Source organism: Cricetulus griseus, chromosome 5, assembly GCF_003668045.3.
Source record: "Cricetulus griseus strain 17A/GY chromosome 5, alternate assembly CriGri-PICRH-1.0, whole genome shotgun sequence".
NCBI lineage: Eukaryota > Metazoa > Chordata > Mammalia > Rodentia > Cricetidae > Cricetulus > Cricetulus griseus.
The window spans coordinates 37,584,178-37,601,614 of NC_048598.1; the positions used below are offsets into that span (position 1 = coordinate 37,584,178).

General features: G+C 41.3%; 1 protein-coding gene across 1 annotated transcript; it reads right to left on the bottom strand.

Moving 5' to 3' along the window:
* Positions 1–15,609: 15,609 nt before the first annotated feature.
* On the bottom strand, positions 15,610–16,230 carry LOC100753014 (SOSS complex subunit B2-like). The gene has a single exon (XM_035445822.1). The coding sequence runs from the start codon at positions 16,228–16,230 to the stop codon at positions 15,610–15,612; it is 621 nt and encodes a 206-aa protein (XP_035301713.1).
* Between the last annotated feature and the right edge of the window lie 1,207 nt (positions 16,231–17,437).

Below are 17,437 nucleotides of genomic sequence, written 5' to 3' on the forward strand. Positions count from 1 at the left end.
AGTTCTAGAGGTGTAAGTTGTCTGTAGGGAGCCATGGGGATGAGAGACAGGTGGAAGACAAGTTAGAGGTGCAGCAAAGAAACAAGACAGAGCAAATGTGTGTGTGTGTGTGTGTGTGTGTGTGTGTGTGTGTGTGTGTGTGTGTGTGTGTGTGCGTGTGCATACACACATGAGGTCTATATCATGGGACTGTGGCATCAGTGAGGACTGTAGAAACCAGAGATTTGTACTGAAGAGTGTCATTAGTCAAACTTCTTTCTGATTATGTTTAAGTATTCATGGTTTTTGAATTTTTGTTGTTGTTGTTGTTGTTTTCTTTTCAAAACAATTTAAAAACTATTCCAAATCAAGGAAAATTTCTGAGGGCCTGGAGTGTAGAAACGGGTGATAAAAAGAGGGAGGCTATATCGGATAAAGACACTGAGGGGAGAAGACGGTCTCTGTGAAGGTGTCCCAAAGGCCCAGGGTCAAATATCGCTAGGGCAGGTGAATTAATTCAGATTTTAGAAATGAATTCCCAGAAGTCCTGGGCAAATCCTAAAAGTCCACAACCTCACACCGCCATGGAAAGTCTTATTGTCCCTATGCAGCAAGTGTCCTCAGAGGACCTCTGACAGATGACAAAGGCACTCTGTGATCGGAAAGGGCTTACGCCAGCTCTGCTGAGTCACCTCATGTAATGGTTAATCTAGACTGTCAACTGGACTGGATGAAGACGGAAATTAGTAAAGCACACATCTAGGTGTGCCCCTGAGGGTGTTTCAAGAGAAAATTAAATAAAGGAAGAAGATGTACCCTGACTGTAGGCAGCAGCATCCAGCATGCGGGGGGCTTAAACAGAGTACAAGGGGAGGCAAACAGCCTGTATCCTCTCTCTGCTTCCTGGCTTCCACATAAGCTTGCTTTGCAGGCTCCCCACCATGATGAACTGAAATCCTTGAAAATTTAAGGCAAAACAAATCATTTCCCTTAGTTGTTCCCACTATTTTTATCCCAGCAATAAGAATGATACATGTTGGTTCCAGAGAAGGGAGATTGTTGCTGTGCCTGCCTTACTGTGTGGTCAACAACTTTTGCAATGGTTTGTGGGAGGTTTAGAAAATCTCACAAGTGCATGCTGGAGATGGCCTGGGATGCTTGAAGCAAAGCTTCACGGGAGAGTCTGGTGAGAGCTCATAACACCAGAATGCAGATAATAATGTGGACACTGGAGAGTGCCCATGGCATTCCAGATGGGAATGAAAACTCTTGGAAATCCGACAGGTGAACATTGGTGTTACACTGGTGCTAAGAACGTGTCTATATTCTGCCCTTGCTCTGAGACTTTAGTTGCACTGAGTTTAAAGATAATGGGCTGATGAACCTGACAAAGGAAACTTCAAGGATGCACAGCACTTGGCATTGGCAGTGGCATTGCTAGCCCCCTTTGGCTTGCATTATACCAGAAACTGACGAAGAAGCAGAGCAGAAAGGTTTGGAAAATAGCAGTTCTTCAAGAATAAAAGCTTGTATAAGGTTAAGGACAAAGAAAATGTGGTTAATGTTTTTTTGAAAAAGACCCAGAAAACATATGCATACAAATAACTTCTAGACTGAGCTGGTTATAGTCACATACTTAGTATTCAGGAATATGTATGTCTGTAACAGTGATTAAGGAAAAATGAGGCTATGCATTTGAAAGAGAGCACAGAGGGGTATATAAGAGGGCTTAGTACTGACTACACCCTGGTTAACCTATTCAGTCTCTGCTCACTGCATTTCCTCACAGACACTCAGGAACGTTCCTTACACCCCAGCCTTACTTAACTAATCAGCTCAGTATCTAGCCTGTCTTCATAGCATTCCTGAGGACTGTGATTTGGGCCATCCACTACTGAGAACAACTCAGTAAGAAGACAACTCCTTTTATTGTCCTTGTCTTTTGACAGCTGTGAATTCTGATGATTCTCCCCTAATAAGCTTCAGTTTGTGCTTTTTTTTTGCCTAAGCCAGTTGCATCTCCCCATATTTCAGTCTCATTCAATATCACACTTACTCAGGCTGTGTTGTTTTAGCCTGATCCTGGTACTCACAGCTAATTCATATGGGACTCACCCCCAAGCTCTTCCAAGCCTTGACACAGTGCTGGAGACAGAACAGAATTAGTCTTCTATGAATCTCTGATTTGAACAATTCAAATCTTTAGATACTTAAGATCAAACATTCTCATGATCCAGGCTATTCTATGCTAATGAGGACAAGGTGGCAGCCCTTGAGCATGTTGCTAAGCATGTTATGGACAGTATCCATGTCTAGAATGAAAGCAAGCTCTGACATATTTCTGTACTCTGTCAAAACCTAAATTTGGATTAAAGGAATTGTCACCTGTAATTGGACCCAGAGTCTACTCAACAGTGGCAGAAACAATAACAGCCCACATCCTCTCTATTCCCTGACACAATAGCTAAGCCCTCCTCAGGCATTTTCGGACTTACTGTTTATCATGACCATTCTCAAAACAACCTCAGTGGGCCAGAGGTCAGCATCACATGACACTTTCCAGATGGAACTGGGTCTTAGAGAAAGTAAGCTGTTGTAAGGTCATGTTTTTATGGGCTTTAGAGCTGGGCGTGGACCCACATCTGAAAGAAGTTCAAATCTAAGTTTTTGGTCAATTATACTATGAACCTAAAGTGTTTTCTGTAAGAACCAGTCTCTGTTAGGCACCACATTGTGGTTAGACTCCCAAACTCTGCCTGGTCTTTAAGTTAGATTTCCCTGGAATCTGAGGGTTCTGCTTACATGAAATCTTGAATACACTTTGTATTGTATTTATTTTTATTTTTTTACTTTTGAGATTTTAAATACAACATTTCTTGCTTTGTTTTCTACCCTCCAAACCTTCCCAAATCACCTCCCCTCTCTCCTTCAAATTCATGATCTTTTTTTTTTTTTTTTAATTAGCTAGCCCCATAAAGTCTTACCATCATGGCTGCCCAATTGTGAGCTGAACAAGGATACCAATGGACAGGGGAAAGCCCACAAGGCTTCAACCCTACACAAAGAACTAGAGGTAACTAAGGAATCCTGGGAGTGGGGGGGAGGGATGGTCTTCTGCAGGGAAGAGAGCACCAACTGCTTGTCTAGTGTCAAATGGGCAGGCCTGAAAACATATATACAAATAATATTACACAGGATAAGTGATTTTTGTTAGAATTGCATATACTATCTTTCCCCTTATTTAAGCTATTGTTACCGTCATTAATCAATAAGTAAAATCCTTATGTTTAATACAGGATTAGAAATTTTGACTTTCCCCTTCCTTCCTGACCCTGTGGCAGGCTTTTTCTTATGGGCCACCAATCAGCTCCCAAATCATGACACAGAGACTTCTTATTAGTTATGAATGCTCAGGCTTGTTTCTGGCTAGCTTCTTTTTTTCTTTGACTTAAATTAGCCTGTTTCTCTTTATCTGCCTTTTGCCTTGGGGATTTTTACCTTTTCCTTCCTTCTGAATATCTTACTCTCATTGCTTACTTTCACTGTGTCTGGCTGGCTGGTGGCTGCCTGGCTTTTGCCCCAGGCATGTCCTTCTCTTTCTCCTTCTCGTCTCTCCGTGTGTGTGTGTGTGTGTGTGTGTGTGTGTGTGTGTGTGTGTGTGTGTGTGTGTGTGTTCTCTCTGCCTATCCCTCTCCTGCCTAGCTATTGACCTTTCAGCTTTTTATTACACCAACCAGGTACCTTAGGCAGGCAGGGTAAAACAAACAAAACATATCTTTACATAATTAAGGACACATCCTTACATCATTAAACAAATGCAGCATAAAGAAATATAACACACCTTTACACAGCTGAAGTAAATTTCTACAGCAGAAACAAATGTAACACATCTTTGCTTAGTTAAGTATTCCACAACACATATCTCAGAATTATGAGCAGTCCTGGACACTCCCTATATCAGCCATTCCCTTTCCTTTGCTAATTCCTCATTACTTCCTAACTGAAACCTGAATTTCTTGCCTGGTGCAAAGCCCTAGACGTCTTGCTTGGGTTGAAGAGATTTCACTCCCACATGAAATAATGCCATCGGACTGTGCTCCTGCAGTGGTACCTCCCTCTGTTGCTGTGGAATTTTCATTGCACTTTTTTTTTTTTTTTTTTTTTTGGCATTGCATGTATGTCTGTGTGAAGGTGTTGGATCTCCTGGAACTGGAGTTATAGACAGTTATGAACTGCCATCTGAGTGCTAGAAATTGAAGCCCAGGTCCTCTGGAAGATCAGCCAGTGCTCTTAACTGCTGAGCCATCTTTCCAGCACCCTCTCTGCACTATTTTACATTACCTCTAGATTAGACCTACCTGAAGGAGAGCCTACTAATGTTTCCCAGGGGCTTGCATTTCACTAGGTACTTACATATTGATGAATGAATATATACATAATAATGGTTATTGACTTTTTCCTGGAACATTTTTATTTCTTTGTCAGAAACTAGCTGCTTTGAGAGTCCAAGTGACAGGTGCCGGAAAGGCAGTTCAATGAATACAGTACTTGCTACACAAGCATGAATTCTGCCTTAGTTGGGGTTTCCAGGGCCCACATAAAAAGCTGGGCATGGCCTTACATGGCTGTAACCCCAGTGCTGTGAGTGGCAGGGACTAGAGGATTGCTAGGGCTTGCTGCTTAGCCATACTTGAAAAGGTGCAAGCTACAGGTTCAGTGAGAGACCCTGCCTCAAGGGGATAAGGTGGAGAGCTGCAGAGTAGCTAACATCCTTCTCTGGCCTCAGCAAACCCTAGGTTAGCACATGCACTATGCCTGTGTGCCCTCACAGACACACACATAGACACACGTGTGCACATGCTGCATGCACACACATTTGTGTGGGTGCACACACCTGGCACAGACACATGCACGCACACACACCTACACACACATGCATGGGTCCAAGTGACAGATAAATGACTGAGTTTACGTAAGTCGAGGAAAATATGCTACACTTTCATCTAACCAGTACTCAATTTGACTCTCAAACTTGAGGGAACACATTGAGCTTGAATCTTCCCTAGAATCACAATGGACCTCTGCATTGGTCATCCTAAAGAATGTGTCATCTGCCCTCATAACTGTGCTACTCTGAAGTCTAACATGAAAACCATTCTCTTGCATTCAGCAGGAAGACTGCACTGGGCAGTCCTTCGTGTTTCGAATCTTAGAGACATGCCATCATTTGTCATCATCTAACATTTAAGTTTGCTCTCAGCATCAAAGCCTGGCAGAATAAATAAAGCTTACTGTCAGGAAGGTAGACTGTCAACAGGCCCTGGACACCCCCTGCTTGTTACTGCCTCGTCCCACCCTCATCTTAATGTTCTTATAGAAACCTCATAGTCTGGTGGCAGGGGAATACCAGCACCCTTACCCAGGCAGGTGTAAGATACGTGAGGAGCAATTTTAACTTTCAGAGCCATGCTTTGGAAGCCCTCTGAATTTATTCAGCAAAGCTTAATGCCATTACTTTTCAACAGAAGACCAGCCACATATATAGGCAGACATTCTCTAATAGTCACATTTCAAAGGCTGAGCAGAAATGGACAAAGTAATATAGTTTAACCTAATTCATATGGAAAATTTTTCAACATGTAATTAATATAAAATTACTTGTGAGGTTCTTTTTCTTCCCCTCTCTCTCTCTCTCTCTCTCTCTCTCTCTCTCTCTCTCTCTCTCTCTCTCTGTCTGTCTGTCTCTCTCTCTCTCTCTGTCTCTCTCTCTCTCTCTCTCTCTCTCTCTCTCTCTCTCTCTCTCTCCCTGCCCCCTCTCTCTCTGTGTGTATGTGTGGTAAGAATTGGAAACTTGGGGTCTATTTTGTACTTTCAGCACATCTCAATGCAAACTGGCCACATTTCAAGTTCTCCCTAGTCACCAGTGACTGGTGGCTACTGTACTAGACAATGATTTGATAGGGTGGGAACCTGCAAATTATGGTTCATCAACGAGTCTTGTCTACTGCTCATTTTTCTATGAAACTCTAGTTAAGTATAATTTTAAAATGTTTAGGTTATTAAAATATTGAAACAATGATACTTTATGTTAAGCAAAAATTAACGTTGAATTTAACTCTCAGGCCAACAAAGTTTCCTTAGATTGACATTCAGTTAGGTACCACCTGTGTACCTCTGGTTGTTTTTGCACACCAGCACAGTAGAGCAGATGTACCAAAGATCACACACACACACACACACACACACACACACACACACACACACACACACACCACATGCTCCACAAAGTCTCACACATATATTAGGCTAATTGTGCAAAAATGTATAGACATCTGCTCCTGGAATCCACAGAGAAATAGAAGTGACTCTAGAAGGGTTCCCTGTAGCCCCCAGTTATGTATACATAAGCAAGATTGGCTTGGACAGCATTGATTGAAAGGCAAATAGAAATGGGATTAGAGGGTTTGAAGGGAGGAAAAAAATAACAACATAGCATCCAATTGGAGATGCCACAGCAAAGGGAAAGGTAAGCAGGACTAAAACAAGGGCTTGGGGCAACACCTAACATCCCTAGGTATCAAGACACCGACAAGCCACCCCCAAATGTTCTTGGCCAGCTTCAAAAGTAACACACACAGCATGCTTACAGTTCAGATGTGATCTTTAACTGAGTATGAGTAACTGTTATCTATCAGTTTTAGCTAATTATGTTCTTATCTAGTGATGAGTTTTCCAGCCTCTTTTGAAGTCCTTTCCTCATGTCACATGCTTCTGGGATATCCCCTGAACTCTGCGCTGAGTTTTATTGGTTAGTTGGTTTTCAGTTACTCTCTCCGGGTGTGCAGATGAGAGAAGGGCAGCCTAGCCCCGGCCTTGAGCTCAGGGAATCTTTCCAGGACTTTAATCACCTAGTATTTCATTTCATCAAAGGCATGTTTTCATCTGTCGACCCATTGTCCTGGCCCAACCCTTCCAGTTCCTGTAAGTTACATTTGGGCAAAAAAATAAAAAAAAATAAAGATAACATTTATTAATTTCTCTTTTTCCAATAATTTGGAAAATGTGACCAAGTCTTTGGAAGGAGGGAGGGCTCTTCCCCTAATCTCTTTGATAGAGCTCTTGGTGGGTTTTACAACCCACCTGGTAGCATTTCCTTAATGTAGTAGCATTTTAATATCTATTCCGTGTAGCTTTCTATTCTAGAGCAAGTCATTTCTGTCTTCAGACAATTGTTAACCTTTCATCCAGATTTTTAAAAATCCCCTTTATTTATATTTTATGAATATGGGTGTTTTGCCCTCGTGTATGGTGTATGTCTGTGCACCACATGGGTTTTCATCTGGTGTTCAGGGCCTTTGGAGGCCAGAAGAGGGTTTCAGAGCCCCTGGAACTGGAATTACAGACAGTGTGAGCCATCATGTGGGTGCTAGGAATAGAACTCTGCTCTTCTGGAAGAGTAGCCACTGCCCTTAACCACTGAGTTTTTTCTCTAGCCCTCAGATTTTTTTTTTAATTATAGCACCCCACCCTCTCATGCTACATTAGCAGAAGCAAAGCCATGTATTTCTATTAACCAAAGAACTTTCAGATTCCAGTGCCTTGCCCCAGGACATGATCTAGGGTGCTGTGTTGCAATAAGAACAACTACTTTAAATTACCACAACTATGCTATTACTCAAACTGTAAGTTCACTGTCAAAATCTGCCTTCCCCAGAACACCTAAGAGAGCTTGAAAATTATTTTCTTTACTAGTTTTATTGTAAGTTCCTTTTAAAAATTACTTTTATTGTAAGTTTCAAAACAAAAATTATTTTGTAAAACCATTTTAGTGTAGAGTCTGGTGCTATTAAATGCACTCACAATGCTATGCTATCTTCATTTCCATAGCCCTTTCATCTTATAAGTCAGACAAAAGAGTAATTCAGATTTTCCCCAAACCTTCCTCAGCAACCACCATCCTACTTTCTGTATCGATGGTTGTGACTATTTAAAATGCACATATAAATGGAATCATTGCTATTTATTTTTTTATGACTGGCTTGTTTCACTTAGCATAATGTTTTGTCTTTTGTTGCATATGTCAAATCCATTTTTTAAAAAATAGATTTATTTTTATTTTATGTATAAGGGTGTTTGCCTTCACGTATTTCTATGTATCATGAGTGACTGGCACCCATACAGGCCATTAGAGAGCATCATATTCTCTGGAACTGGAGTTATAAGAGTAGTAAACCATCATGCATGTGTTGGGAATCAAACCTGGGTCCTCTAGATTTGTCAGTGCTCTTAACTTCTGAGCCATCTTTCTAGCTCCAGAATCCATTATTTTTAAAGCTGAGTTTCCATTGTGTGTGTGTGTGTGTGTGTGTGTGTGTGTGTGTGTGTGTATACAGTTGTACACCACATTTAGCTTATCTAATCATCTACTAGTGGGCATTTAGATTGCATCCATCTTGTAGTTATTTTGGCTACCACGACTGTGAATATGGGAAAGTGTTTCTTTCAGACCCTGCTTTGATTATTTGGGGTGCATATCCAAATGTGGGTCAATGCATTCTATGGTAATTCTGTTTTTAGTTTTTAAGAAATCATGTTTTCCACAGCAGTTATACTTTTACACACCTTCCAGTTGGGTACACAGCTTCTTTAATGCATATGATTTTTTATCTTCTTTCAAGTAGCAATCCTAAAGAATATATCTCCTTGTAGCATTGAATTGAATTCCTCTAAGGATTAATGAATGGAGCTTCTTTACATGTGCTCATTGGCCATTTTCATATCATCTCTGGAGAATTTTCTAACCCTCTGTGATGGTTTGAATGAAAATGTCTCCCATAGGCTCCTCATAGGGAGTGCCACTACTAGGAGGTGTGGGCTTGTTAGAGGAAGTGTGTCACTGAGGATGGGCTTCGAGGTTTCAGATGCTCAAGCCAAGTCAAAACTCTCTCTCTCTCTCTCTCTCTCTCTCTCTCTCTCTCTCTCTCTCTCTCTCCTCTCTCTGTCTCTGTCTGTCTCCCTCCCTCTATTGCTGCTTGCCAATCCACATGTAGAACTCTCAGCTACCTCTCCAGCACCATGTCTGCCTTTGTGTCACCATGCTCCCAACCATGATGATAATGGACTAAACCTCTGAACTATAAGCCAGTCTCAATTAAATGCTTTCCTTTATAAGAGTTGCCAAGGTCATGGTGTCTCTTACAGCAATAGGCTACTAACCAAGACATCCTCTTTTACCCATTGCTTAAATCAAACTGGGTTCTGCCACTGTCACTGCATCTGAAGAGCTTCCTATATAGTGTTAAGTATCATTCTTACCACATTTATAATTTATATTTTCTTGCCTTCTCAAGTTGTTGGGGGTTTTTGGCGGGCTTGTTTAATTTTGCTTTAATTTTATATGTGTTAAGTGGCTTGCATGCATGTCTGTGCACTATGGAGGCCAGAAGAGGGCATCCATGAAACTGGAGTTATGAACTGCATGGGTTCTAGAAACCAAATTTAGGTCTTCTGGAAGAGAAGCCAATGCTCTTAACCACTGAGTCATCTTTCCTGGTCCTGGGTTGTCTTTTTTAACTATATGTTATACACCAGTTTCCAGTGAAGCTGGTTAAGACTCAGATGTTAAAGGGAAGTAAAACAACATTTTAAGACAAGATATTTAAAGGAAGGTGAAACAACAGGATGTCCTAAGCTGGAATCTCATTAAGACACAGGACATTTACAGGGAGATAGAACAGCAGGTGTTCTTAGAGGAGATGACACATTTCATGCAGCAGGGAAGCTCTTGAAGCTCAGGAAACAGACAACTCAATGGCTTCAGAAGTCCACAAAACCGACCAGATTCACTATGCCTTTCTTCTTGAGCATGTATAAGGACTGCCGCCGGGGGATTGGTGGCACACACCTTTAATCCCAGCACTTGGGGGGCAGAGGCAGGCGGATCTCTGTGAGTTCGAGGCCAGCCTGGTCTCCAGAGCGAGTGCCAGGATAGCTCCAAAGCTACACAGAGAAACCCTGTCTCAAAAAAAACCAGAAGAAAAAAAAAAGAAAAGAAAAAGAATAAGGACTGCCGAGAAATACTGTCAGATGAGCTGAGCTGCCTATAAATAAAGACCAGCTGGGCTTCCCAGAAGAGCCTCCGACCAAGCCAGCCACCTGGAAATGATATTCTCCAACCTGTTGAGCTGCCTGAAGACTGTTCAGTACACTCCAATTATTCAGCTTTCATAAACTGTCATCCAAGCTGGGGTGGGCTTTTGTGATGCAGCTGTTATTGAGTCATTTCTGATCCTGTAAGTAAACCGTCATCCATATTCCCATAAGTAACCCCAATAAAATTCACTGGTTCATTGGACTTTGGTGGTAGCTGCTTTTTGTTCTATCATTAGTTCCCTTTCTGGGGTGAATAGACTTTGTTTATGTCTCCCCAAGAATAGTGCTACTCAATATCATGTTGACAGAATCTTTTCAGGTGTTTATTTCATCCCCTTGGGCCACATGTCTGTCTTTATGCCAGCACCATTTTGTCTTGATTAGTCTACATTTGTAGTGAATTTTGAAATCAATAAATGTGAGTTGTCTTAGTTAGGGTTTCTATTACTGTGAAGAGACACCATGACGATGGCAACTCTTACAAAGGAAAATATTTAATTGGGGTGAGTCACTTACGGTTTCAGAGGTTTAGTCCATTACCATCATGGCAGGGCATGACTGTTTGCAGGCAGACATGGTGCTGGAGAAGGAGCTGAGAGTTCTACATATTGATCTGCAGGCAGCAGGAAGTGAACTGTGTCACTGGTGTAGCTTGAGCATAGGAGACCTCAAAGCCCACCCCCACAGTGACACACTTCCTCCAACAAGGCCATACCTCCACTCCTTATGGGGGCAATTTTCTTTCAAACCACCATGTGAGTCTTCTGGCTTTGACCTTTTTCAAGATTCTTGTGTCCATTCAGGATACTATGTCCATATGAATTTAAGAATGACCTTATTTAGTTCTGAAAAAAAAAAATCTTGTATTTTATGTGAATTTCATTCATTTGTAGGTTGTCTCGAGTAATATTGATATCTTTTTTGTAATATTGATATCTTAACAATATGACATCTTCTAATACATGAAAACAGCATGCATTTCCATTTATTTGTGTCTTTAACTTTTTCAGCAATGTTTTAGCATTCATTGTACAAGTCTTTCAATTTCCAAATATTTTACTTTGTGGAAAGACTATAACTTGAGTATGGATAGTGTCTCCCACAGATCCATGTATTAAAGATCTGAACTCTGAGATGGTATGATTGAAAGGTGATGGAATCTTCTAGAAATAGAGCCTAGTAGAAGATCCTTAGATTATTACATCTTCAAAGAAGACTGTGGGACTCCAGTATCTGAGCTAGCTCTACTCTCTGATTCAATATAGAAATGGTTTGATTCAACGGAATCTTTATTTTCACTTTTGATGTTTCCTTCATCCAGTACCCAAAGGAAATGAGCCCTTTGGAACCTCCAGAACCATGAGCCCAAATAGTCCATTCTTTTTATTCAAGTTAATAGCCTCAGGTATTTCATTACAATAATATAATTGATTTATATAGCAAATAAAATTGCCTTTGTAGTTTATTTTTCAGATTATATATATTCACTTTCATGGACTTTTATTTCTTTTTTAATATTTTTTATTTAGAGAATACTTTATTAGTTTTTGTAATTAAATCTACATAGATAACACCTTACATATTTAATACAGTGCGTTACCCCTGTACAAATGGAAAAAAATTAAGTTCAACATTTCTAGACCAATATGGCTGTTAATTTCTGTACAATGCCAACTCAACACGGTAAACTGGGATACTTTTTTCCAAAGTTGACAACACAGCTAAAGTTTCCAAAAATTCAAATTATGTGTGTACATATATATATATATATATGTATATATATATATATATATTTATATATATATATATTAGCAGTATGTTATGCATCAATAGCAGAAATAGCTTTTCCATGTTCTGCAGTCATTTGAACAAAATTGTAGAGACATCCAGAACACTCCATTTAAAAACAAAACAAAACAAAACGAAAAAAGTAAAAAACAAAATTCCAGAAAAGAGCACAATTCTGTTACTCTTGTGGTACCTGGCACCATTTTTTTTTTAAATTAGCTTCTCAATCATCATCTGGAAGGAAACCATTCTGAGCAATATCATTAAAAACAGCTCTGATAAAGCACGGTCACTACTATGTATCATAAAGTAGGTCCACATATGACTGAGTACATATCATGTTTGTCTTTTTGTGATTGAGTTACCTCACTCAGAATGGTTTCTTCGAGTTCCATCCATATTCCTGCAAATTTCAAGATTCCATTGCTTTTTTCTGCTGAGTAGTGCTCCATTGTGCAAATGTACCACATTTTCTCTATCCATTCTTCAGCTGAGGGGCATCTAGACTGCTTCCAGTTTCTGGCTATTACATAATAATGCTACTGTTATGATAAATCTTTCTGCCAAAAGCTGCCTGAACCCCACCACCACGTGTGAGCTTTACGCCAGCCACCCGCCCGAGTTAGGCCCAAATGAATACACAGAAACTTGTATTAGGTTCAAAGCTGCTTGGCCAATGACTAGGACTTCTCATCTGCTAGCTCAGTATTAATTATCATAAATCTATATATGTTATAAGACTTATTTTATCAGACACCTTATTCGCGTCCCTCCTTGCCGGTGGATCATATCCTGCCGCTGGAGGAGGCGAACGGGAAAAAGGGGCCCTTCCTGTTTCCCCTTCCCTTAAATATGAGTCTCCTTGCTTTGTCACTTCCTGCCTGGATCACCACTTCTCTACTACATTTCCCAGAATCCTCTTTGACTCCTAGTCCTGCCTAACTTGCTGTCTCATTGACCAAACAGTATTTTATTTAACAATCAATAAGATAAACATACACAGTACATTCCCCATCATGCTACTATGAACATGGTTGAACAGATGTCCTTGTTGCATGAATGTGCTTCTTTTGGGTATATGCCTAGGAGTGGAATTGCTGGATCTTGTGGTAGACTCATTCCCATTTTCTTGAGGAGTCGCCATACTGATTTCCAAAGTGGCTGTAAAAGTTGGCACTCCCACCAGCAGTGAAGGAGTGTTCCTCTTTCTCTGCATCCTCTCCAGCATAAACTGTCATTGGTATTTTGGTTTTAGCCATTCTGACAGGAGTAAGATGGTATCTCAGAGTTGTTTTGATTTGCATTTCCCTGGTGGCTAAGGATGTTGAACACTTTCTTATGTGTCTTTCAGCCATTTTAGATTCCTCTATTGAGAATTGTCTATTTAGTTCTGTATCCCATTTTTTAATTGGATTGTTTGGTGTTTTGGAGAATAGATTCTTGAGTTCTTTGTATATTTTGGAGATCAGCCCTCTGTCAGATGTGGGGTTGGTGAATATCTTTTCCCAGTCTGTGGGCTGTCATTGTCTTGCTGACTGTGCCCTTTGCCTTACAGAAGCTTCTGAGTTTCAGGATGTCCCATTTATTAATTGTTGATCTCAGTGTCTGTGCTACTGGTGTTATGTTCAGGAAGCGGTCTCCTGTATTCAAGGTTATTTCCCACTTTATCTTCTAGTAGGTTCAGTCTTTGATTCATTTAGACTTAAGTTTTGTGCATGGCAATAGGCTTGGGTCTATCTGTAGTCTTCTATATGTTTGCATCCAGTTAGCCAGCACCATTTGTTGAAGATGTTCTCTTTGTTCCATCATATAAATTTGGATTGTTTGTCAAAAATCAGGTGTTTGTAGGTGTCTGGGTTAATATCAGGGTTATCAACTCTATTCCATTGGTCTACCTGTCTATTTTTGTGCCAATACCAAGCTGTTTTCAGGACTATAGCTCTGTAATACAGCTTAAAGTTAGGGATGGTGATGCCTCCAGAAGTTCCTCTATTTTACAGGGTTGTTTTGGCTATCCTGGGTCTTTTGTTTCTCCATATAAAGTTGAGAATTGTTCTTTCAAGGTCAGTGAAGAATTGTGTTCTGATTTTGATGGGGATTGCACTGAATCTGTAGATTACTTTTGGCAAGATTGCCATTTTTACTAGGTTGATCCTACCTATCCAAGAACATGGGAGATCTTTCCATTTTCGGGATTTTCTCATGTCCTCTTTGAGGTCCTCTATCATTTTCCTGAAGATGTTTTTAAGGTCATTCTCTTCTGGTTCATCTGCATCGTGATGTTGAGGTCTTACTGGTGTATGGTTCCTAGGCTCCGGTGGTATTATACTGGGTTTTCTGTTGTTGGATGTGCTTTTACCTTGTCCTCTTCTCATCCTTTCTTCTGGTGGGGGTAGCAAGAGTTTCTAGTTCTCCTGGTCGGTATGGGACCAAGGTTCTCTTCTGGTAGATGCAAACAGATCCAATACTCTGATGTCGGTCCTCTTCTCGTGGATGGAGGTGTCACTGTTACCCGGGTGTCGGCAGTGTTCGGGAGTGCCGGGTCCCGCTGGGCTGGCAGTTGGAGGCAGAGCTGTCACCAGGCCTCGGTGTGTCGGATCCCGCTGCTGAAGTCCATCCAGCATGCAGGTCGCTTTTGTCAGATGAATCTAAGCATCGACGACGAACAGGAGTCAGAAACAGCTCCTGGCCGGTGGATGGAGGCTGGGCTGACTCTGGGTGTTAGGTGTTCGGAACCCACCGCCGCCGAACTTGGTCCAGCACGAAGTTTGCTTGTGTCAGATGACTCTGAGCAGCCGTGATGAACAGGAACCGGAAACAGCTCCTGGCCTACGTGGGCTGGTGGATGGAGGCCGGGCTGCTTCTCCAGATTATATATTTTTAATGCTCAGAAATAAAACTTATCTTTATGAACAGACCTTGTATGTTGCTACCTTGCTGGGTTTTTCTATTCATTATAATAATTTTCTGTGGAATATTTAGGGTTTCAAAGTTCAAAAATAAGCTGTAACTTTTAGTCTCACTGATTTTCTCTCTATCCATTGTTTTATTGACCTCTCAGGATATTTTCTAGCTCCTTACTTGTACTGGCTTTCAATTTACTTTTTTTTTCATTTTTCTACTTATTTGTTCATTAAGTTATCGATCCAGGTTGTTGATTTAAGGGTATTTGCTGTTATTTGTTTTAATTTTGTTACATGCCTCTGTTTCTGTCTCCAAGGTGTTGGGGTGAAAGTTGTGCATTACCACACCAGGTTGATCTGATTATTAAAAAACAAAACAGAAAACTTGTGGTAGATAAATATTGTAGCAAATACAATTCAGATTGAATTCTTATAGCCATGTGACAACCTGCTACAGGTTGTCAGGTAGAAGTAAAAATCCTGGAGTAAGGATAGGCAAAAGACTTACAGAGGCTATAAAGCTGGTGTCATAAGTAGCTCACCCTTGAAACAGGGACAGGTTTTCAAGTGATACCCAGTAAGTTCTTGCTCTAAAAATAAATGTTCCCGCTTTCAGAGTTCCTATTCTTCAATAGGATGTAATTGAGCAGCACAACATCGTGCAGTAAAAACCAACCATTCTTAGCAAACCCAAAATGTCAAAGGAAATCTGTAAAAGACAAACTCTTCACAGTTAATCATAAATAAAAGTGCACTAAGTATTCAAGTAGGACACGCAGTTTAAAAACTATATGAGTCTCTTTAGCTTAGGCCATCTTTTAAAGACTCTTCTCGGATCCCTTTTATTACTTATTGTGGTCATGACTGTTTGACTACTATGAGCTCCTGGAAGCTGTTGATTGATGGGTTTCCGGCCACTTCTTGTACCAGTATATGGAAGATGATATCCCCTTGATTCAGGCCTAGTCTTAACACCATTTCCAACTGGCCCAAAAGTACCAACACTCACTCTGTCCTTCTCATTTTGTACCGCTTTGTTCTGCTGCCCTGTATAATCTGGGTTTGGTTCACTGAAATTTGGCACTTCTGAATACACCATACAATATTCTCCAATTTTTTGAAGTTCACCATCTCTTCCAGTATAAAGTATCAGGCATCCTTTCCACATTGAAGCATATCCTCTGGTCAAACGAATAATATCCCCTGTCTGTATGAGCTCTCCGATCTCATCCCATACAGAAATAGTGATGCTTCCCGTTTCATCGGCTACTTTGTAGGATCTCACTTCATGGCCGTCTTTGATTCTGGTCACGCGTTCTAACTGCAGGACAATAAAGACAACATTTACGTTTTTCAGTCCGGCCTTAATGTCTTTTATAAAAAGTGGAGGATGATTGATCCCAAACATACTGAGGCAGGTGTGGCTATGCTACGGAGACCTGCTGGGCAAAGCTGGGGGGGGGGGGCAACCTGAGGCGGGGCTGGTGACCCTATTCAGGAAGCGGTTATTCCGGACCAGGGAAACCAGCCCTGGAGGCACCAAGCCAAAAGAAAAAAATTTTTGGAAGGGGGGGGAAGACGCTTACAAGTTCCAAAATCAAAAAGACAAGCACTCCGCACACCGAGTGGGCGGCGAGCAAAGAAAAGAATCCTGCAGACTACCTCCCAGGCTAAGGGAAGAGGCAGCAGGGGACGAACCTGGCCGAGTCTTGCTGTCACTCACACAACACAGGCACACACACGTGCTACTCCGGGAAAAGACCGTGACAGCAAAATGGCAATGCAGCCCAGCAGACCAACTGCGCAGCCCGCCACCTCAGCTCAGAGTGCGGAATGAGCTCTCAGGCCAGCTTTATATATCGCATCCCCGTCCTTACGACGTCATGCGACGTTGCCACGCCTTGGGGCGGAGCGAAGAGCCACTCAGGAATCCGGTTTTTTTTGTTTTTTTTTTTTTAATCTGTTCTTTAATTGCAACACATTTGTGAATTTTCTAATTTTATTTCTCTTAGTGACTGTCTTGGGGTTTCTATTGCTGTGGAAAAAAACACTATAAACAACAGCAATTTTGGAAGGAAATTATTTATTTGCGTTACATATCCTGGGTCACGGAAGTCAGGGCAGGAACCTGGAGTCGGGAAGCCACGGAGGAATGTTGTTTACTAGCTTGCTTCCCATGGCTTACTCGGCCAGCTTTCTTGTGCCATCCAGGACCACCTGCCTAGGAATGGCACTGCCCACAATGGGTTTGGCCCACTCACATTAACCATAAATCAGGAAAATGTACTACAGACTTGCCAACAGACAAATCTTATGCAGAGTCGGGAGCCAGGAAAATTCCATTAGGGAATTTCTCCTGTTCCATAGGTCCATACCTCCAGAACTCCGGCCTACAAATGTATTTCAAATACTAGCTAATCTGCTATTGATTGGCATAGCCTCAGTGGAGAATGCCTCCTAGTTTGCACCTCTACAGAATTAATCATTTGAATAGGCCTGCACCAGGGCGGAGGGTGAGATGTATGGGACAAATGAGCACAAAGAGACTTAGGAGGGTCGAGGCAGAGGGGTCAATTGGAAGAGAGAGAAATGGCCTCAGGGTCTGGGAAGCACAG